This window comes from Pipistrellus kuhlii, unplaced genomic scaffold (assembly GCF_014108245.1).
Source record: "Pipistrellus kuhlii isolate mPipKuh1 unplaced genomic scaffold, mPipKuh1.p scaffold_m20_p_13, whole genome shotgun sequence".
Classification (NCBI taxonomy): Eukaryota; Metazoa; Chordata; class Mammalia; order Chiroptera; family Vespertilionidae; genus Pipistrellus; species Pipistrellus kuhlii.
The window spans coordinates 22,748,980-22,773,055 of record NW_023425438.1 but is presented as its reverse complement, the minus strand read 5'-3'; the positions used below and the strand labels follow the sequence as shown (position 1 = coordinate 22,773,055).

At 40.0% G+C, this 24,076-nt stretch overlaps 1 protein-coding gene across 32 annotated transcripts in view; it reads left to right on the top strand.

The window, feature by feature from the left end:
* Nucleotides 1–24,076, top strand: part of NRXN1 (neurexin 1) — a 973,616-nt gene that overhangs the window by 584,891 nt on the left and 364,649 nt on the right. For 3 of the 32 annotated variants that reach the window (XM_036435300.2, XM_036435298.2, XM_036435297.2), the window contains exon 1: nucleotides 23,105–23,627. The exons of 28 other annotated variants lie outside the window; for them this stretch is intronic. In XM_036435300.2, the coding sequence (XP_036291193.1) occupies nucleotides 23,372–23,627 (256 nt within the window). In that variant the 5' untranslated portion in view covers nucleotides 23,105–23,371. Of the gene's footprint in view, nucleotides 1–22,592; nucleotides 23,628–24,076 lie in introns of those variants that run through there. One more of the 32 variants, XM_036435299.2, reaches the window with a different exon arrangement.

The following is a 24,076-nucleotide window of genomic DNA, read 5'->3' as shown; positions in this document are numbered from 1 at the left end:
CCTAAGAGATTAGAAATGAAAGTGACTATACTAAAAGCCAAGTGTGAACACATGGTTTTCAAGACATATAAATACAGATGTAAATGTATGCACCATACACACATCAACACTAATTGCTCACTTCTAAAAACTTTGGTGCTATTTTGATGCTATTACTATAGACATCAACTAGAAGTGTGTTGAATACTGTTCTTCCAGAATTTCTTACTCCCTCAAGATTCTCAGAGAACAATTCAAAATGTGCATCTACATTCTTTCAATGAAGAACTTTCTAGAAACTAGAGTTCAATCACCCAAGATGGACTTGAGGCTTAAGTGAAATCGCCCTCTGGGTCTTTATTCATTTATCACTGATATTCTTAGGTCTGTCTGCAAGTGAGCGTATGAGAGCTGTGGAAGGAGTTAATTCACTTATAATAGGAATATCAATGATTTTTATCCTGATTTCAGGGCCTTCGTATACCTAGATCCCATGCAAAAGAAAAAGACCTTGGACCTAACTCCTTAGGGTGTGGCGTGTCTCACCAGTGGAGGGGAATTTATAACAAAAGAGAATATATTTTCCTAAGTCTTATTTACTAACGGAAATGCACTCATACTTGTTAAGATAGTAAAATAGGGGAAAGTGGAGATCCAATGGAAATTAGAATAGTTGGATCAATGTGATACAGTAGTACACAAAGTGCGTTTTGAGCAATGTTAATCAGTGTCTTCTAAAAGGGAGGGTGTGAGGGCCTGAAATATGTATTTTGCAATGGGAGTCACATAGAAGCAGATATGGTAGAGGTTGTTTTGAAATGTGTATAGGCTGTATTTTATCTTCACTGAGTATGTGGTAAAATTAGGTTTCCTCATAATAGTCTTTGGGAAATGTTCATGTAGAAAATCAATACAGGAATGGGGAAAGGGACTGACTTTTTCATCTTGTACATTTACTAAGTGTGAATTATTTTCTTGATTGTTGCTATATTACTGAAGTTTGGGCTGTGATTACATAGTGCAAGAATTTTTGTTTGTTTGTTTGTTTGTTTGCGGGGGTTGTTTTGGGAAATTTGAAGCTAGATAAACTTGAAGAGGCTTTTTCCTGACATTTGAAATGGAAAAGCTGTATGCTCTAAATCACGTGTCAAACACAAGGCCCGCGGGCCAAATCCGTCCCGCCAGGCCTTGCAATGTGGCCCGCACTGCGCTGTCATCACTGCACTCCGCTGCGTTTCCATCACAATGACAGTTTATGACTGTTCAGTAAACCATTCGGCCCGCGATTTAGGCTGGATTTTAGATTTTGGCCCCTTCTCTGATTGAGTTCGACACCCCTACAAATCATCCTTGCCCTACTCACTTTGTAAATCTGAGGTGTTCCATTCTTTGTTTATTACTCAACCTGTGGAGAAAGTGCTCAATTTTTCACATAAGAGTGTCTAATATTTACCTTTGGTTACTTTCAATTTTTATTTATGTGAACATCATTACTACTGTGTTTCCCCGAAAATAAGACATCCTCCGAAAATAAAACCTAACGCATGGAAAGATAAGACATCCCCTGAAAATAAGACCTAGGGCAACTTTGGGAGAAAAAATTAATATAAGACACTCTTATTTTTGGGGAAACGGTATTAAATTTGCAAAGGTCCGTATTGGGTATTAATTTCCAAGTACTTCTGCTCTGTTGCATTTTAGATGGGAAACTTCAAACAAAAATCATTAGTCTCTGGTCCCCACTGGTAAAACACATAATAAAATTCTGTGATCATCCTGGCTGGGAATAAAATAAAATACCCACCAGAAAGAATAAGGCATGGACTAGTCATATCACATGAACAAGTGAAGCATTGTTCCCAGTTTTTAGTTATATGCTTATTAAAGATTGTTGACCAACTGAAATGTGCTCCTTTCAGCTCTAAATGTCTGTAAGTGTAGAAAGGCAACTAGGATACTAAGGGATCTTGAATATTCTGACTAGGGAGGCATAGGTTCAAGGGAATATAAGTCATCTTCAAATATTTGAAAGGCATTCTGATTAAGCAAACCTGGCTTTTTTGGTTTTGTTTGTTTTGTTCCGAAGGGCAGAACTTAAAACTTTATGAGAAATTATAGAAAGGAAAGTATATGGAGATAGTGATACCTTACAAATGATTAGAGCTTTGAACCATGCAAACATGAGAGGTGGTGGGTCATTAGTTATCTAAAAATCCCCGAGGTTGCATACTATTCATCAGGAATATTATCTAAGGATAATATTATCTAAGGATAATATTGGCTGGAAGTTTGGATTACATGACTTTTCCACTCTTCTTTAGTTCTAAAAATATTTATAGATTAGATTCCAACAGTAGCTATCCCAGCGATGTTGAGGAACTTTTTGAGAGTTTGGTAAAATTTTGGATCCTTTCTATAAAAATCCACAGATGCGCACACACACAATTGGCATACAGTTTTAAAGGTTCTTAGTCCCTTTGAAGCTTACTCATAGATCCTGGAATAGGAATCTGGTCTATAATGTAACTAACTTGCAATTCTTAGTAAATCACAGAACCTTTATAATTATAATTAAGTTATTGTGATTAGAGATATTTCCGTATATAGATCGTACATTCTAAAAATATAAAATAAAATATTTTATTTTCTGTTAGAAAGAAATTCCTGCATTTAAGACTGAGAATTGGAAATAGAGAACAGGAGTCTTCTTTCATTAAAAAAAAAAAAAAAAAAAAAATTGAGTCCTGCCTGACCGACATGGCTCAGTGGTTGAGTGTTGACCTATGAACCTTGAGGTCCTGGTTTGATTCTCTGTCAGGGCACATGTGAGGTGTGCAGCAGGGAGTCAATCAGTGATTCTCTCTCCTCATTGATGTTTCTATCTCTCTCCCCCTCTTCCTGCCTCTTTGAAATCAATAAAAATAAAATTTTTAAAAATGAATTCTAAAGAATATGTGTGATAAAGCCTAATTTTTTCTATTGGCTTGTACTTAAACAACATGTTCTTGTGTCTCAATTTTCAATTTTCACTTTTGGCTATTTGTAATAATAAATCAAGAGCACAGAAGGTTTGTGGGGGAGTTAGACCTGAGGGATAGATGAGGAGTGCCTTTTATAATGTAAGATAGTTGAAAGGCATGGGTGACTGGGTGAATCCATTTTACAGCTCATTAACACTGCCCTTAATGGGCAGAGATCATTGCCAGAGTTTATCCCTGTGAAGCAATTATACATGCATACATACATACACAAACATATGTGCTTGCAGAAATGGAAAGAATTTCCTTTCCATCAAGCTTAGAAGGAGAAATAGCAATCAACATTCCCTTACTCCAGTGTTTCCCAAACTTTTGACATATGTGTATCCCTTCTATAATTTTCGTAACACTGAGTACCCCTTTTACTCATGAGAATGTAGAATTAGGCACAACTAAGCATGGTGCAGTGCATATCCCCACCAAACTCCGGTGCAACGCGTACCCCCACCAAACTCTTTCCGTAGCCCTGGGGGTACTCGTACCACACTTTGGAAAACACTGCCTTCTCTTATAATACACATGTGTTTTATGCTAGTTGTTTCTGGTTTGATCTGTGTTCAGTCCATACATACTGTCTTCAGTAATCTCCAAAATACTATTGGGGGTAATTTGAAGTGGTAGCATGAGTAGAGCAAAGGAATTGAGCAAAAAGTATTAAATAGAAGCTTCATTAGAATTTTTAAATTCCAGTTCACTAAAGTAAGATGTTTCTTTTTTAAATAACCATCTTCCCACTATGTCTCCCAACCATAAACACATCTTTTTATCAGTTCCTCCTCCTTCACCTTTCTCTTTCTCCCCCTCATCATAAACAATTATTTAAAGTGCATTCTGCCTAGGGCTACAGAAAAAAAAATTAAAAGGAGATAACAAAGAACTACCTGGGCAGGACATGAACCCCAAAGGCATTTACTATCTAATGGCTGACGAAGGACACCTGAACAAATCAGTTTTTCTTTGTTTCTTGTAAACACACACAGACTTGCCAGGAAGCATTCTGAACAGCAGCACCAGACATTGCTGCACACCTTCTCTGTCCACGGCCTTCGGCTGGCAAGTGTTGTGAGCCCTCGTAGTGCCCAGTGTCTTATAAAACATGCAGATTCTTGAGCACGTCCCCAGAAATTCAGCAAGTCCAGCGTGAAATACAGTTTTAACTCATGGTTCATAGAAAAGTGCTGAAAGTGGACAGCAGTCTGCATTTTGAAAAAAATGACTAATAAAAAATGGAGAAACAGAGCAATGTAACATGGGCCTTACCCTGATGCTGCTGCTGTATAACTGGAGGGGCTTTGTTTGCATACAGAATTGCAAAACAACCCACAGTGGCTAAAATGGTGCCTAAGTAGTGGTGCAGAAAGTAGGTGAAGGAAGTAGGAGCATAGACAAGAGAGTGTTTATGGAAGAGATAGAAATTTAGAAGAATCTTCAATAAATAAAATAACTTCTATCAAGAGATTTTTCTATCTTAGCCTGTTAACCACAGCCATTGTACATGTTATTCCTTTCTTTTGGCCTTTTATCTGAATTCTACTATTAGCTCAGTTCACACCACCATTTCCAGACTATTGTCATTCTATGATCCTCCTCCACTTTGCCTCCAATACTCAGAAATTAAGATCCTGATTGGTCTGCTTACTTTTAGGAAATATCAGAGCTCACAGAAATGGGCAGGAGAGAATGCTGGTCACCATTCCAGTAGCAACTCCTGTGGGAGCTGTGGGTCAGGGGTTATTTCTGTATCACCTACTATAGAAATACTACATGCGGGCCTTGAGACCATTGGCATTACTGATGGTCTCAACAGATAATCATTAAAAAAAAAAAAAAAGTGGCTAGTTTTTCAGATTGAAAAGACACAAGGTTGTTTTGTATCAATTCTACTAGAATACGGAAGGCAAGTGTCGTCATGCTGTTTTAATTTATTTGAGCCCATTTACTTGGAATTGTAGGAGTTGCTTACCTTCCTAGAAGACTTATCCTAGTAATTTGTCATAAAAAGATAGAAATTCAACTCTAATATGAGTACTGATAAAGCTCTTTCTATTCATGATCAAGTAGAGTACACAAAATGAACTCAGAAATCCATAATTTGGATGCAGAAGTGTCCAATGGAGAATACATTGAATACATATGATGTGCAACAAATTGACGCTTGTTTGTTTTACATGACCTTGGCCCTCTTCTCTGTAGTTGCTGTGATTTGCCACCCACCTTTTTCTCAGATCATTGTGACCTTTGCTCTTCTTTATTATTCAATGAAGTCTTTTCTCTTCCCCTGTTTTAGACTGTTTTGAAACTTCCCAACTGGTGGTCATATCTTCTTAAATTCTTAATTTTAGAATAATTTTATCTTATATGTGTTATGGTACTCCCCTTCCCTATCCATCCCAAAAAAACATGGAATATTTTCCCTAGAGTTAAAGGCATGTGATTGAAAATATGTATGATTAACATGTGTATGCTTTCCTGTGGATAGTTACCTAACTCCTCAAAAAAAGGTTACTTAGAGATGAATTGTTTCTCTTGTCAGGGTACATAGATACATCAAAGATGGTTTTTGTGTTCTTTCCCTATAACTCTTACAGAGTAAACTACTCCCAGTTTCCTTGGCTGACAATTAGACTTAAAACTCTATTGTTTTTCATAAACTTTATAATTTATTTGGCCCAGGAAATATCCACAGCAAGATCTCAGGACTGGGGAATAAATCAGAAACTACCTTATGGAAATGAAGATTAGTCCTAAAACCCCACTTTTTAACAGGTTCTTTGTGGAATCTTCTTTTATGCTGAGTGTTAATGTCTGCTTTTCTATTAAACTGTTTCTACTTATTGGCCTTTTCCTCTAGTTACAAAACCATTAAAGATTAAGCCTTCTTTTCTTCTATATGAAAACCCTTCAAGCACTTGAGGATGTCTATAATAATCTCCTTTAGTCTCTGCCACTCCCGGCTGAATATGGCCCTTCTGAGCAGGTAGTCGCTCTCATGCTTGTCAATGTATTTTTTTAAATGGAGCACCGAGCATGTTGAACCATACCCCGATATGTGTCTTACGTAAAGTTCAGAAAAATGAGCTGCATACTAGACTTCAATTCGTGTGTGTATTTCTTTAATACTTACATCAAACTATTGTCTATTATATTTTTTTTTGTTCAGAGAAAATCTCCTGGCTTTGTCTTGCACTGAGGACTATGAAATCAGACCTCTCACCCTGTGCTTATGCTACTGATTTTCTCAAACCTACATGCATGATTTTTATGTTTATGCTTGTTACTTTTTCCTGCTCTGAAGCATTTGGGAGTCTGAAGAAAAGGATGCCCTACCAGTTGAAAATGTGTTTTATGCACTCTACAAGAACTTAAACAATCTTCACTACTCTAGGGTAATTTTTTAGGTAATTTTAGGTAATTTTTATTTTTATTTGCATGAGTAACATGTGCACAGAAGAAAACAACAACCCAAAGGCCAACTTTAAATTTTTATCTGGGCCGCTAAGGACTGTTGAAAGCAATGACAAAGACGCTCTTTGGTAGGCAATGTAACTATTGATCTTATGCCGCAGTGGTTTTCTGGCTGCCCAAGTCAACAATCTGTTGCTTATATGCATTTAATCATGGTGTGGTACCCAAGAGTTAGGGCAATTGAACCTCTTTAGACAGGTAATTGCATGTGTATGTCAAAGTTAATAATGGCCTTGCAGAATGACAGAATATTAAATGCAAAGGAATTATTTAGATCAATAGTTGTTCCTTAAAACTTCGCAAACAGCCCTTGCCAAATAGGTGGTAAGCACCTGGTCAATAAGTGTGTCTAAGTTGTGCACACTGCTGCTTTGAAATTCTCTAAGTATGAAACTTATTAAATGGCATTTTCTTCTTGTTCAAGGGCTTGGATAGCAATGTTTCCCAATGATCTCTTTAAATGGGACTCCTTTATTAAAACCACTAACTTAAGTTTGTTAAGTGCATGTGGTTCTGAAGGAACTCAAAGCATATTCTGACTTTAAAAATCAGGGCACTATATTATCAATTTTCCTTAAGGATAAATAATCTTCCCAGAGCCCAGAGTAACCGATTTACTCATCTGGGTAATCATCTTTCTAAGAAATTAGTTACCTATTAGGTAAGCATTTAGCTTTCAATGACTTATAACCTGACTGACATTGATTAAACAGAAGATAGTTTATTTTTCTACTTTAATAAGTCCAGAGGTAGATGATACAGGCCTGTGGAACTATTTCAGAAGAACATTAGGTAGTTAGGCTCTTCTGTCTTCTTGCTTCTCCATCCATAGAGTAGACTTTGAATTCATAGTCTCAGAAGGGCTTTTTCCCATAGGCACTGACTATATGGTTTTGTAGCAAAAAATGGCAGAAGAAACATGCTGTCCAAAAGTCGCCTTCTTTAAAATAACCTTTCCCAGTGACTTCCATTAACATTTTCTCAAGATTAACTGTGTCACAGGGCAGTGACTCTAAGGAAGTTGGGGAAAGCAAGTATTTTTAGTCCCTCCTCCAAAAAGAAAAGAAATAATTGTTTCAATTTCCCAGGGAAATGGCAAAATGGATATTGAGTAAAAAACTAGATGTATCTGTCACAACTGCCCTTCTAGATTGATAGTTTAACCTGTGAACCAAAGACTGGGCTGCCCTCCTCTCCTCCCCTACTCCCCAAAAATAAACTACAATTGAGCAACCACTGATTTTTATAATGCTTCTTGGTATTCCTATATACTACCACTTAGTCAGTCATGGGAGGCTATTGGATTCTTTAGTACCAGCTCTTAGTCTCCTTATAAGTCCTATCACTTTTATACTATTTTATCTGGGAAATCACAACATAGTTTCCATTCTCTGATCTGTCAGCAGTCCCAACACTTGATTTTTTAATTCCCAGTCTTGGGAACCCAGTGTATTCAAACCTTGTTTGCTCAACTAACCTGCTTTTATTGCTTTATTATTGGATTGAAGAATGTACCTTGGATGAGAATAATATCAATCATTTCTCCAAAGCCTGCTTATCTCAGCCATACTGAACAACTTCAACCTTCTCCTAAGATTATTTGGTTGTGACAGTTAAATTTCATTCTGCTGGGTTATAGATCTGTACTCTTCTAATTTGGTTCTCTTGTATAATTCCTTATTCTCTTTAATATTCACCAAAAAAAAATCCTAATTTGTGCCATATGTTAGTCACCAAATGTAGAAACTATTACTCCAGTTATATACCCAACAGGGCCTATCTACTATGGTAATGCACTGGTTTCCTTGCTCGCAATGTCTCTATAGGCTATTGAGTTAAAAAATGCTTTAATATCATCAATATTTTGACAAATAGAAAAAAAAAGGGGGGGCAATTAAAATAAAAGCTAGAGCTTTATCTACTAATCAACCACTGCAGCTCAGATATCAGTTAATATTATGAAGGGCAGGACTCTAGACAGATAAAACTGGACAACTAAGGAGAAAGTTAAAATAAATTATACATTTTTATCACAATCCCATTATTTAGCAACAGGGACTTTTTGTTCTTAATTATATGACATGACATGATAGTCTTCATCTTAGAAAATGTGCAACTTCCTTAAATGTGAGTCACATTCCCAAAAAACCTCTAAAAAATGGGCTGCAGAAAAGAGTCTCATGGATTTTCCTTCTCCACATATTACACATGTAACTATTATTTGCCTTTATTGTTTAAGTGTTTGCCTTCCTCCTCCTTGAATATAAATGCACTTTATTATTTTTTTATTTTTTTTAAATACATTTTATTGATTTTTTTACAGAAAGGAAGAGAGAGGGATAGAGAGTTAGAAACATCGATGAGAGAGAATCATCGATCAGCTGCCTCTTGCACATCCCCTGGGGATGTGGCTGCAACCAACGTACATGCCCTTGACCGGAATTGAACCCGGGACCTTTCAGTACGCATGCTGATACTCTATCCACTGAGCCAAACCTGTTTCGGCTGTAAATGCACTTTAAGTAGATTAGGATTTTTCACATTGATATTCCAGAGCACAGTTTTGCGCTATGGATTTTCTCCAATTGGAATGTAATACTGACTGATGACAGTGGTTAATATCTTTGCAATCCAAAAAGGTAAAGCACATGTTTGCTGAAATTTACATAATTTTCACTTTTCTGATGCTTGCAAATATGAACTGCCTCAAAACAAAAAAAACTCCTACATTTTTTCCTAAAAAAAGAAAAAGCCTTTCATATCACTTCATATTTTTCCTTGTTGAGCTAATTATCTTTTGCTTATGTGGCAGTTTAGTTTAGCTCCCCCCCCCCCCCCCAACGCTGTGTAAGGGCTTGTTCAAAGCAGTGCTGCAGACAGAGAGCTCTATGAACAAATTTAATCTCTCCCATTGGTGGAGAGGTATGCGTTTGGGGGTCTCTCGCAGTTTCTCTATAGACTACTTATGTAAATGAAAAAAAATCAGTATTACTTGAAAAAAAATAACTAACACTTTGATTTAACAGTACAAAAGAGGATACTGCCTAATCTTGAAAACAGAAAATTGCTTTTCTTCAAGATCCACTGCTTTCATACTGTTTCTGCCTGCTACCATTGAAGGAGGAATGATCCACCTTTGCTCTTCTACCAACTCTGTTGTTTTGCCTCTCTAAGACTGGGCTATAAATAATAGTTGAAATGAGTAAATTTTAATAATAATAGTAAAATGTCTGATAGGATCTTCAAGTCTGGATTGGACAACTCTGGTTATACTACAGCAGGTGGTAATTTACATAGGAACCGGAAATGAGAAATTAAACATTTGGCATAGCATAGCAAGAGGATGTGACTTTCTTGTCACTCTTTGATAACATTGCTGTAAATGTGAGATGGAGTGGACAGCAAATTCTCTAAAACTAGTGATTTTTTTCCCCTGAAGTATACAGGTTTTTCTGTGAGATGCTTTGCATTTTTTTTTGTGTGATAAATGACAAATCAAAATATTGCCAATATGAAGAAATACTGATTGTATTTGCACTTAAATCTTCCATTGGCCATTAAAGTTTCCATTTGCCATCACAACTTAAGGTGATGGTTGCTGTGCTAAGAAGTAGCATTATTTTAAAGCAAACCGCTGTGAATTGGGCCAAAACAGTTTCATTCTAAACACTTGGCTCCTAAATGTTTATTAATGAGTAAAATTGTACATTGCATGGAAAACTAGAAGCTTTCTTTGTTCTTAAAACTTAGACAAGCAAATCTAGTTTAAATTATTTAAGGGTAATGGTAGGTGAGACATTTATTTTTTTCTCTCTCCATTTGGATATAAAATATTAAGTCTAGAAATGTTTTTTTGTATCTCTTTGCTTAGGTAGCTAAAGCAATCGAAGGGTAATCTAGTTCAATGGAAAATAATATATGAAGCAATTATCATGTATGCATTTAAAAAACCATCAGAAATACTTTGTTTCAGTACCTATCATGTATTAAATATTGAAGACCACACCATATCCTTAATGAAAGCTTCATTAGAAAAACATTAGTAGGTTAAGTCTACTCTCTGTGTGGTTTAATTTATTTAGAATACAATGGGGTAACTGTGTTAGTTTGCCTATGTAATGTTTTCTACTGTACCTCAACACAGCCAGGAACAATTCCACAGAGGTCTACAGACCTACTAACACCTGTCAAGATAAACTCACAATTCTCAGGGGGAATCATCTCAGTAATAGAACAGAAAATCTGAGGAAAGTAATTTTCTCTTGAAAGGAAAAGACGACAGATTAAAAAACTCCCCACTGATTAATGATTTTTCAAGATGTTTCAGAAGTTGTATATTTCTTATACAAGTATCAAATATGTAATCATATATATGTAGATATATATATGTGTATTTTATTATTTTTATTTTTTTAAATATATTTTTGTTAATTTCAGATTGGAAGGGAGCATGAGAGAGAGAGAGAAACATCAATGATGAAAGAGAATTATTGATCGGCTACCTCCTGCATGCCCCCCCCCCCCCCCCGGGCAATTGAGCCTGTAATGCAGGCATATGCCCTTGACTGGAATCAAATCCAGGACCCTTCAGTCCGCAGGCCAACACTCTTTTCATTGAGCAAAACCAGCTAGGGCTATATAATCTATTTTAAGAATAAATGTTTGGGAGTGTAAGTTTTCATTTTGATATATTCTGAGATTTAAAATATGTGAAATAATCACACATTTTGAATTGAACCACTGAAAGTTTTTCCTACACCTAGAACTGAATCTTTCCTTACCCATCTTAGAACAAATATATTAGATTATAAGTCTTGCTATAGTGGTATTATTTGAATGGTTATAGTTATAGTTAAGATGGTGCCAGTATTTCCATTATAGAACCCTATTTTCAAGGATTTATAAGTTCACTATAAATGTTTGCTCTGCAATTCAAGTTGTCAGCAAGCATCTTAGATTGGTGGTATTTTATTTTTTTTCCTTTTACATAGTATGGGAAAGAAAGACATCTGTTTATAGCCTGAGTAGGAAAATACGACAAAGAATCCCATTATTCTCCATAACCAATTTATTTAGCCTTCAAATTAATGTTCAGCCTAAATTTATTGTATGTTTTAGGCACTAAAGGAACTAACCAAAATACCTGCAAGAATAAGTTGAGAGGATTTGTTTCCTTTTTTTGATGGTCTTGGTTGATTATTTGAAACTCCTAAACATGTAGATATACTTAACTAGTTGCTTCAATACTTCATTATTTCAGCATAATAATAAGGTGAATACATTATCATATATCTTGGGTATTTTTAAAAGATATTTGTTAATAGTCTCTACTTAAGAACACAGCAATTATTTGGCAAAGCTCAGAAAAGTTTCCAACAGATATGTACGTGTTAAAATTGGGTAGAATGATGAGTGGGAAATTAAGAGGGGGAGGAAAGAGAAAAAAATAGTTTTTACAGAAGGAATAATATGGACAATGGCAATGAAGTAAAGAGTGTCTAAGGAAGAGAAGTGTGTCTAAGGAAGAGAAGTTCATTTGGTTGGAGCCTAGGATGCTTTGTGGGCAGACATTGAGATAAAGGTAAACCAAGGTAGCATAAAGATGAATTTTAAAGGGTTTAATATTCCATACTAAAGAACTTTGATTATCTTTAAACCGATCTTTGCAGTGGGATAGTCAACTAACTTAACTCTTGTACTAACATCAAAATATAACTCTGATAAAAAGCATAATCTAATATATTTATCCTGAATTGGATGGGGATTAGATTATAGACCCCAGATAAACCTATTTAGATATTAGATTCAGATTGCATGATTCAATCCCTTTTAGTGCATTCAAATGACGATGCATGATCTAGGTTAGAACATCTCTCTATATAAAAGGCTAATATGCTAAGTACCCATCTGACTGGTTGCTATAATGTGCACTGACCAACAGGGGGCAGATGCTCAATGCAGGAGCTCCCATGATGTGCACTGGCCATTTACAGAGAAACTGCACTGGGGACCTGGCACCCATAAAACAACACTTGACTTCCCCCAAGTGGGACACAAGCCTTACCACACCCTGGAGCAACACCCACCAAATCAAATGCTGCTGATCTTCCTTTCCCTAGCAACTAGCCTCCTTGGAGTTTTCTTCGGCCCAGGAACATGACTTGCTTTGTAGCCAGGTGGAAACATTTTTCACTATAATCAAATGTCTGTGAAGCATTTTCCTGTGCCTCATCTCTCTCTTTGATCCTTTGATCCTCACAGAAGTCCTAGAGTAGGTAGATAAGAGATTGTTGGAATCCTATTTCCTTTTCATTAGCAGGAAAATGGAGATTTAGAAAGTTTAGAAACTTGACCCAACTGAAAAGAAATAAAAAATAGTAGACCTTGAAAAAGATTTCAGGTTTTATCACTGTGCAGAATATAGTCAAACAATGCTGCAGTTAAATATTTTACCCTTTATTATCTCCCTAGGTGATCTACAATAATAATCTGCTTCATGTTGATATTCACTGCTGTGCTGCTGACAATTACCTGAAAGAGAAGTTGGTTGGGGTGCTTTACTGGGCTGGAAAAAGTTTAGCTAAATCAGAAATCAGGTCTAATCAAGCAAGTTTAGTAAATATATATATATATATACACACACAATATATTGACTAGCATGTGTGCCACGTATAAAGCTCTTGCTGACACTAATCGCAGGCATGTGTTTCAATCTGTCATTGTCAATCGTGAATTTGGTTGACATTTCTATTATAGAGAAAGGGCAAATAGTGATCTTAAAATGTTTTTTCTAATTAATTTTTTTCAATGTGCGCGAATCCGTGCACCAGGATTATAGTATATTTATAAAGATAAATCAAATTAACTTATGTTCTAAGTGTTCAGGCATTTTGGAAATAGGACTCATGGGATGTGTATGATTTCCGTTCCTGATTTACATATCTGTATTTACTAGGGTATTTGAAAATTATGTTTTGAGTTTTATATCACCTGGTACTTGCTTTATGCTTGTTCTTCCATTCTTAATTGCTTTTTTTTCTATAGTGATGGACTTATATGATGGAATGTTAGGATGTGCTGCTGAATACAGGCAGGCAGATCTCAGTTGGTCAGTTTTTGATATTGAACTTTTCTGTAGCTGATGCTGGTCAGACTGGAAGCCTGATATAACAAGACCTGAAGGGATCTTCCTGGGATATTTATACTGACTGACTATTGGGATGGCCAGTATTATGTTTTATATGGAAGAGAGCATTCTCAAACATTCTGATATTTTTTCCATACCCTCTCCCCTAAAAAGAAAGAATTAATCATCCTAAAAATAAATACATGCTGTGCTAATACATATATACTGTATACCAGATACTATTGTAAATGTTTTATATGTATCAACTCATTTAAGCCTCACAAGAACCCCCATTCACCCCTTTTAATGATAAGAAAACAAGAAAACTCGTGTTGAATAATCTGCCAAAGGCCACATGTCTAGCAAGTTAGTAGAGTCGGAATAGAAGCCTGGTTCCCTGCCTGAGTTCCTGCTCCTGGCCACTGGCTAGGCTAACCAAAAGAAGAGTTCAAATACAAATGGTGGAAAGAAAAAGAAAATAGCTTTTTCTAAGAAAAGGGATTTTATGGTTCCATGGTGTGAGATAAGGACATGCAAGTTTATATGTTAGACATCCTGAAGCATTTAAAAAATACTTTAAAAAAGATATCTGAGAACAATGTGGTTTTCTATCTAGAGTGAATCTAGAGTACACTGCGAAGGAGAGCATTTGTAAGGAGCTTAATTAGAAAGCTCGCCCTGTACTGGTAATAAAACCTGTGTCAAAAACTTTGACATTCAGACAGAGCAGTGGTTCAGAAAATTTGGTTTCCCTGGAAAGCAGTATGAGCATCACCCTAGAACTTGTTAAAAATGCAAATTATCAGGGCTTTCTGCAGATCCAAGGAATCTAAAGCAAAGCAATCTATGATTTAATAAGCCCTTTTAGTGATTCTCAGTCATACTAAAGCTTGAGCACCATAGATTTAGAGCATTAGGGACTGAATTAAGAAATTATTGGAGAGATGGCCAAACTTGACCATAGACTTAGTGGGGAGAGTTTAGACTATGGTTAAATTAATCAACCATACAGCTACGTATCATTACATTTTCAGTACCTATCCTATATTATAAAAGACTAGTATGCTAAATGCCTGGTCATCTGTTCAACAATCAAAGCTAATATGCTAATGATATGCTAAAGTTCCTCAACCACTTGTTATGACGTGCACTGACCAGCAGGGGCCAGATGCACTGACCAGTAGGTTAGCTTGCTGCTGGGATCCTTTCGATTGGGACTGAGCAAAATGGCTGGACATGCCCTGGAGCCCTCCTTTGGTCCTTCCCTGACTGGCCAACTTCCTGCATTCCTCCCTGGCCCCTATCATGCATTCATGGAGTCCCTCAGCCTGGCCTGGGCCTACTTGCAATCCGTGAGCCTTTGGGAGATGTTGGAGAGCCAATTTCGGCTCAATCCCACAGACCAGGCTGAGGGACCCCACTGGTGCACAAATTCGTGCACCAGGCTCTAGTCTACAATATGTACATAATAATAAATAACAATCACTTATATTTAGTGCTTATTATATTTTAGAGACTGTTCCCATTGAATTACATGTAGTATTATAATCATATTAAAGATGAGGAATCTGGGACAAGGAGCTATTTAATCCAATGTCACAGGATAATAATAACTCAGATACAAACACATGCCCGGCACTCATTGCAAGTTCTCCTGCTACATTATGAGCACGTTCAAATCCAAAGAGCGCGGACCTATATATGAATTTGTTGGCAACACAATTTGCTTGAAATAATTATACAAACAATATGACAGTGGTTGAAAGATGACATATGTCTGGTTGGTGCCCAAGCAATGCCCACTATAATTAAAGATGTAATTATAGAGAAATCTCTATGATGCTTCCTTGGTGCTTAGGCAGGTAGTGTCATAAAAGAACACTTTACATAAATAACACAAGAGAAGAGATAGATAACATAAAGTATTGTCGTCTTAAACACTGCTAACCTTAAATAAATCTACTGTATTTTTCGGACCATAAGACGCACAGTTTTTAGAGAAGGGAAATGAAGAAAAAAAGATTCTGAAACAAATAGTGTCCTAAAATATTTTATGTGCATTAAAACCCAACATCACAGTCATAAACACATGTAATCAATCCTGTAAAGTAAACAGCAGCATTTAGAACCATTTTAGAGCCGGGCAAGCACACAGAGACCACACAGAGCTGGGCAAGTAAAAAAACTTTTTTTTTAAAGTATATGTGTAGGCTATATTTGGACCATAAGACGCAGGGACTTTTCCCCCCCACTTCTGGGGGAAAAAATGTGCATCTTATGGTCTGAAAAATACAGTATTCATGTTTCACAAGTCAGGTTGTTTGGGGGGGCTTTCATTTAATTTGAGTGAATTGGGCTTCATGCTGCCTCATGTTGGGTTCCCACTACTCCCTCCTATTCATTATATGAGTTCTATTAATAGGTAATAACTAAAGTGACTGAATTCACAATCTCTGTCTCTGATTGGATCATAGGTGGCATGAGATGAAAGTGCACTTCCAGATAAGTAAACACTTCATAAACCAGACTTTTCTGAAATATCGTTACTTCTGTAGGCCTTAGGTTTATCATCTGAATAAGAAAGAGATTGCACTACAGAATCTCCAGAGTTGCTTTTAGCCCTGGCATTTCTATCTTTCTTTCTTTTTTTTCTTTTTTTTCCCCTTCATATTTTACTCTTACTTCTTGGGCTCTTCTAATATGCTCATTTCTCAGAATACCCTTAGGGACCTGTAGTAACTCATAAAGGTAACAGGATCAGAGGTTTACAACTTCCTGAGTAACCCCCTCTTCTGAGCCTCTCTTTCTCTCTCTCTCTTTGTTACCCCTGTGCACCAGGAAGAATATATGCACCCCTATGTTCATAGCAGTGTTATTTACAGTAGTTAAGATTTGGAGTCTCTCTCCCTTTATTCTCTTTCATTCCAAGACCTGAATGCAGGTAGAGAAATATGTGGGGTCTGCTCACCCCTTCCTTTGTGCTGACATCATTAGGAATTTGAAATGCAAGACTGACAATCACCTCATTTTTAATTTTTAAAAGATCGGTGCTGCTCATGGGTTTTAATATACTTCTCCTCTGCTGCTTTTAGTGTCTACATTTTTATTTAAAGAGCTTAATACTGAACTGTAAAAATGTCTAATTATGTTTAAGGAAAGCATGAAAAGGTTGAAAGTGTCTGCCTGACAACCACCCTGTTTCTGGAGACAGAGAGGTTGATTTTTTTTTAAATAAAAAAATAATTTGAAATGCCCTGTCGTTTTTTATCTCCCCACAGCATCCCTTCCATTCACTCTCCTCTCTCCTTCCATTTCCTTTGTTTTTATCCCCTCAGCTTTCAAATCCATCTCCTATTTCTTAATCTTATTGTCTGACTTATGCTACCTGTCTTCATATTCATTATAAATCAAAATGGATCTAGGACAATTTACTGTGCACAGCTATTAGGTTCTTTTTGGTAAATCTCAGTAGCCACAATTGTTAGAGGAGAATGAGGGTTAACCACTATTCCAAGAATTTCTCTAAATCCAGGTCATAGTGAATGTAAGATGCATTCCAACCTATGCTATGGAATCAGACATTTAAGTAGGCACAGGAGCTTAGAGCCTGTTCTGGATGTTTGGTGAAGTCCCAGCGCTTGGTTCTTTTAAAATGCCTGAAAAAATGACTTTCCAAAAAGATTTTCATGAAGCAAAGATGGCAGTATTGCAGGAGCATCACCCAGCTCATCATCTGTCAGAATTTGTTGACTAAGATCTGTTAATAGCACCCATTTCATGTGGTTTTGTGATGATTGCATGAACTGACACATTTAAATCTCTCAGAGTTGTACCAGTTACAGATGTGTCAGTTATTATCACTATTGTTATGGCGCCAATCCTTACAGTGAAGGGTGAAAGGGCTCTTATATCCAAATATTCAACTTACGTAGAAGCCAAACATGTCTAAAATGTATTTTGGCTAGCCCACACTTCTTGAATATTAATGATTTCATAAAGATAGCCCATTTCTAACTTTCATTACACCAATTGACAAGCCATTTATTTCACCGATGATAATCTACTTCTAACATACATTGTAATTAATTAGCAAAGCCACAGCATGATGGGAGATGATGATAGCTCAAGGCTTCTGGAAGCCACCTCTGGCTTCTATAATTCTGGCTGACACTGGAGCATAAATTTCTGATGAAGGCTGCTGACTCTCTTGGGACACAGAGTAACACTAGCACACATTTATACTTCATGGTCTATGCTGAAATATTTAAGACTATATTGCAGACAGCCAGGCACCCTCTCTCCTGCAACCAATTCTTCACTCACCTAACCCCAATTTGTCAAATGCTGCCTCAATTTCCTTTAAATAGTGTCGTTCCAGCCACAAGGACTGACCAGCTGAAGAGACATAAAGAGTAAGCACAGGCTTTATTTGCTTCACTCAGATTAGGCATGTGTTTACTCACAAGACTTTTCTCTACTCTCTGTACAGAGAATCACTCTTTGTTCCACCAGATTACAACCATTTATAATAAATATTGCAGCATCAGTATCACAGCATCCACACTAGAACCTCCTAAGTATTGCAAAGGTGCCCTAGACATCTGCCTGAAACACTACAGCTGTAATTTCTTTTTTCAAGGAAGCAGTAAATATTTCTTTTTTAGCTCTTGAGACTCTAGTAAAACTAAGATTTCTGGCCTCTTCTTTCCCTAAACTCGTCTTTATCTCTCAGGGCCCCAGGCAATATCAGACAGATGGGGGAGCCTCTTCTTCATTGAATTCTCTTGGGAGGGTTGATCAGATGTTTCTGTACTAGGTCTATTTCTATGGCTTTAATTTATACAACTAATTCTCCAAAGTCCCAGGCCCATTCTTCCCTAGTAATCAAGAGAATAATAAATATGGTTAGTATTTCTTATTTATGGATATGAATTCACCTTCTCACTAAAATTTGTAAACCCCCACGTCCTGGCCAGATAGCTCAGTTGGTTAGAGCAGTGGTCAGCAAGCTCATTAGTCAACAGAGCCAAATATCAACAGTGCAATAATTGAAATTTCTTTTTGAGAGCCACATTTTTTAAACTTAAACTATATAGATAGGTACATTGTTATTAACTTAATTAGGTTACTCAATTCTTAAATTGGAGAGGCACACTCAAGGGGCCAAAGAGCCGCATGTGGCTTGGGAGATTGACCATCACTTCAAAACACGAGATCAAGATAGTTGCCCCCATGTGGTCAAAGATCCTGCCCCCATATAGACACAAGATGGTCACCACAAAATGACCAACATGGGAGGGCAGTTGGGAGGGACCAGGCCTGCAAGGGAGGTCAGTTGTGGGTGATCAACCCTGCAAGGGAGGGCAGTTAAAGGTGACCAGGCCAGCAGAGGGAGAGAAGTTGGAGGCAAACAGGCTGTCAGGGGAGCAGTTAGACATCAATCAGGCTGGCATGGGAGTAGTTAGGGGGTGATCAGGCTGGCAGGCAGAAGGGGTTAGGGACAATCAGGAAGGCAGGCCGGTGAGCAGTTGAGAGCACACGGTCCTGGATTGTGAGAGGGGTCCCAGATTGGAGAGGGTGTAGGCTGAGCTGAGGGACACACCCCACACACACACACACCCCCCCCCCCCCGCTTCCCCCCTCGCCGCCCCCGCCATGCACGAATTTCATGCACTGGGTTTCTAGTGATTGTATAATTAGTTAGAACAATGAGTTGTTATTTCTCTCTCTCTCCAGCCTTCTCTATTTCCCTCTTCCCCCCACTTTTTCTTCCTCCTCCCCCCTCTTCCTCCTCATCTTTTCCTCTCAAATCAGTTAAAAAAAAAGGTATAAAAAAAAATGCAATCCCGAAATCAACAGCCATAGCACTATTCTGATCATTAACGGACATGCACAGAGTGTCAAAAACTTGAGTGCCAATACCTATGTTCCTACCTGAGGTCAAACAACACAACACTCCACCTTGTTTCAGCTCTCGTATTATAAACAAGGGGCCTATTTCGTGGCACATTTTTCACATTTTTACATGCTTTTTGTTGATTATTTTGCTGGTTAAAATGGCCACTACACATAATCCTGAAATTCTAACATCCTTAAGCAAACAGTCGTTGCACGCTTTATGGAGAAAATAGGTATTAGGTAAGCTTTATTCAGTCTTGAGTTACATTGGTGTCAGCTGTGAGTTCACTGTGAATGAATCAAGCGTACATATTCAATAAGATGTCTTTAACCAGAAAAAACACATAAAACAAGGTTATATATTGATTAGTTGATAAGAATGTTGTGGCCAGCGGCTTGTATGAACCTAACTCCCGGGAGGCATTGCTTCAGGTTTGGCTAATTCAGAGTTCACGGTGACTTTATAGACCATAACTACTGGGGAGAATGAGAATTAACTGCATGTTCTAAGAGACTAACTTACATTTCACATATGCTGGGCACTAGAGGGAGTACAAAGAAAGATTGGACTCTGTTCCCCTTCAGGAATTCCTGTAGTTGGTGAGGGGAGAAGAGATTAACACTATATAGGAGGGCATTGAGAGCAATGCAGTGCCCTGCATTTCCTGTAGATGGAAAGAAAGGAACGCTTTGTGCAGGCTAATCAGCTCGGCAGATTAGACCTGTATGAGAGGAAAAGCATAATGCCTTAATTGTGGGGAGCATTTGATATATTTTCAATCACTCTCACATTAAATATTGCATTCCATCCTTCCTGCTCTGTGGGATTCTTAGGGAAGATAAGAACATGACTATTTTATAAAGGAAGCCAGGGAGCCTCAGGGAGAGGCTGGGGAACTGATGGGACCTCCCTGGTAAATGGCAGTGCCAAGGAGGCAGCACAGGTCCCCTACCTCTGCTCCTTCTCTGCGAACACTGGGAGATCAAACTCAGAATAGGAGGCTGGAGTCCTGGAACCATTTCAGGGAGGGTGATTATCCTCTCCTTTCCTTTGGAGGCTTCACTTGATATTTCAAAAATGAATAATCACAAGCCTGGACCAGTGAGTGAAAATACATAGGCTAAAAAATAAAAATAAAAATAAGACAACGAAGAGGAAGTGGCCTGGGATAAGGGTGGCAAGAGGACACAGTGGAATGTGCAAGATTTGGAGTGTGTTGGTTTATGAGCAGTTGGGGGAAGTTAGGAGATAGGGCATATTTAAGTAAATAAAAGCACCTTCTTTAGCATGGCTGAGCCATTTCAAGTAGTGAACTGAAGAATTTGTCTTAGCAGAATGACATAAACTTTAAAATATATATATATATTTTATTGATTTTGTACAGAGAGGAAGGGAGAGAGATACAGAGTTAGAAACATCGATGAGAGAGAATCATCGATCAGCTGCCTCTTGCACACCCCCTACAGGGGATATGCTCGCAACCAAGGTACATGCCCTTGACTGGAATCGAACCCGGGATCCTCAGTCCCCAAGCCGACGCTCTACCCATTGAGCCAAACTGGTTTCGGCAGAATGACATAAACTTTTGACAGGGACATAAGATGACCAATTGCCACAGATTTGATTACAGAGTGGCCACCAGTGTCCCTGGGTGGCCAGCCTCTCTGCATGAACTCGGAAGCAATAGAGAAGTCTAAATGGCCACTTGTATGAATGGTTGATTAAAGTCAAATCCTTCTAGATTACTTTTTTTTTTCTTCAACATGGACTTTACATTTGTTGATACAAGGGATTATATAGACAAGGAAAGCCTGTGGGAAGCAATATCTATTCTGAGTTGTTTCCCTTTCTCTTTACATAGAAATAAAGCCAGGAAATGACCAGTGACTGGACATGTCACAGTTTTCTTTTGGAAACTGGAAGAGTGTCAGCCATTATCCCCAATCTTAGCTGCCAGCCTCCAGGGACTGTGGTCCTCCTTGCCAACTTCCCTCACTGTGCTTGCTGGCTTCTTAGATTTTTGGATGTGTGTTGGCTCTGCTAGTCTTTCATCCAGGGCACAGACTCCAGTTAGAGATGCTGCATCTCACCAGTAGGATATAAATGTCCTCTCGTTCTTGGGGATGCTGGGTTTAGGAATTTTTGTCTCTTGATGCTATTTTCCTAATGAGACAGCATGAGAGAAGACGGAACTCTGCTGTTATTAAAAATAAATAAATAAATCACCAGAGCTGGGCTTCTGTAGAGATCTCTGGGTTCTTAAATATCCTTAAGGTGTTGGATTGAAATACAAGCAAGCTCATTCTCCCAGTTTCTCTCCCCTGCTGTCCTCTTCCCCACCTGTCTCCTTTCCCTCTTGCATTCTCCCCTCTTTCTCTTTCCCTCAGCTGCATGTGCAGGCACCCGTTTCTCGTGTGTGTGTTTCCGTTCCCTGCACTCTCACCGCCTTATGAGATACGATGTTGTAGATATTGTAGTGGGAAGGAGGACTCTTTGTTATGCGAGATATCTGTAATTAACAGATCATCACAACCGATGCTCGGGTAGATGGTGTCAAGCCATATTTAGCAGATTGGGTTTGAATACCTGGCAGGACAAGTTTGGTCCAATAAAAAGAGCAGGATTCTTTCCCTTTTCAGAGCTCTCAGGACACTGGTTACACGGAAAGCACAGGGGTAGGGGCAGGGTGCTGCTTGCCGTTGGGATGCAGAGGAGGGATCACCTGGCAGGGGAGGGCGAGGTGCGTTTTCGGTGTTCCCTGCATTTGCCATCCACGTGTCCCTTGGATGCGTGGAGAATGCATGGTTGAGGCAAAGCGGGGTGATTTTTTTTTTTTTTTTTTGTGGGAAGCTAGACCAGCCTCCCTCCTTACATAGGCTCGTCCTCTGCATTGCATCCCAGCTTCAGTGATTTGCTATTTGGAGACTGCAGATTTGCATAGAGCCCCCTCGCTGCTTTGCCAGCGCGCCAGCGTGTTGTGTGTGTGTGTGTGTGTGTGTGTGTGTGTGTGTGTGGTATTTCTTTTCTTTCTTTTCTTTTTTTTACCCCCGCCCTCTTTGCCCTGCACTCCTGTCTTGCTTCTTTCCCCTGGCTGTGCTCTGCTTCTCCCCTTCAGCCCCTGATTGCTTCCTTCCTGAGGGGTGCCCTCCTGCCTCTGAACCCCTCGCCTGGCGTGAGTGTGGGGAGGGATTGCCTCTGGAGCAGGCGATGCGCGCCGCTGGCCGCGGGAGGCTGGCGGGAGCGGGCCGCCGGGCCGGGGCTGGCCGGAGAGGAGAAGGGGCGCCCGGATTCCATGGGATCTGCTGCTGCCCTGAGAGGAGGCTGGGCCGGCGAAGTGGCCTCCCAAGTCCCCGCGGCGCACGATGCTGAACGGATTTACCTAGCGGATCCTTGGCGGCGGCGGCCGGCTGTCATGTAGGAGAAGTGAGGACCCTCCCGGAGGAGCTTGAACCCGTCTCCCCGCTCCCCACCCCCTGGCACGCGCGCTCGCCCCAAACTCTTTGGGAGTATCTGTCACGCCGCCGCCGGAGAGGAGAGCCCGGAGCCCTGGACATCGGGGAGCAGCCGCCCTCTCCTCCGCACTTGCTGTTCTCAGGACAAGCCCCCCCCACCTCGGCTAGCTGCATTGGCCTCGGCGGCGGCTATGTTTGGGATTCTTCGGGGTCCAAGGCGCGGCGGACTCCAGGACCCCGAGAAGACTGTCCGAGAGGAGGGAGAGGAGGATGGGTGCTCTGGCTCGGTGAGGCGGAGCCCCTGCAGCCCACCCTGAGCTGCCTGCTCCCGCGTGCTGCCCTCTCCCCTCCCTGCGCCCCAAACTTTGCCTCCCGTGGAAGCTGCTCCTCCGCGGGGGGCCCCCGCCCCGCCATGTACCGGAGGATGCTCCAGTGCGGAGCCGAGCTGGGCTCGCCCGGGGGCGGCGGCGGCAGCGGTGGAGGAGGCGCAGGGGGGCGCCTGGCCCGGCTCTGGATGGTCCCGCTCACCCTCAGCGGCCTCCTAGGAGTGGCCTGGGGGGCGTCCAGCCTGGGAGCGCACCACATCCACCATTTCCACGGCAGCAGCAAGCATCATTCAGTGCCTATTGCAATCTACAGGTCACCTGCATCCTTGCGAGGCGGACACGGTGGGTGTGAGACGCCAAGTTCTCAGGGATGGGTTGCTCCCTGCCTCCCAGCTTCCCAACCCCGAGTGCGCCCCGCTTTTCAGCCCCTAAGGCTCAGGGACATGGGAGCGCAGGGAAGGGAGGGAGGCGCGTTTGGGTGTGCTTGGTGGGAGCCACTCATCTCTTTGAAGACAATAGAAGAGGGATGGGGGAGGCATCCATTGGTGTGTTGGTGGGGAGGGTGAGAGGGGCACCCCTCTGAAGGGTGCTGGGGAGAGCAGTTGGGCGCCCATGCAAAGACCCTTCTTGCCTGGGCATCTGGGCCCCGTGGGAAGGGGGCGTTCCTCGCCAGAGGTCACTCCGTGTGGCTGATGGGGCGCTGTGCTCAGCCAAGGGACCTGGCGCCAGAGAGAGGAGGGCTCTGCAGAACCTTTTGTCTGCACTGAGGGCTGCCCCACCTCCTGCCCATT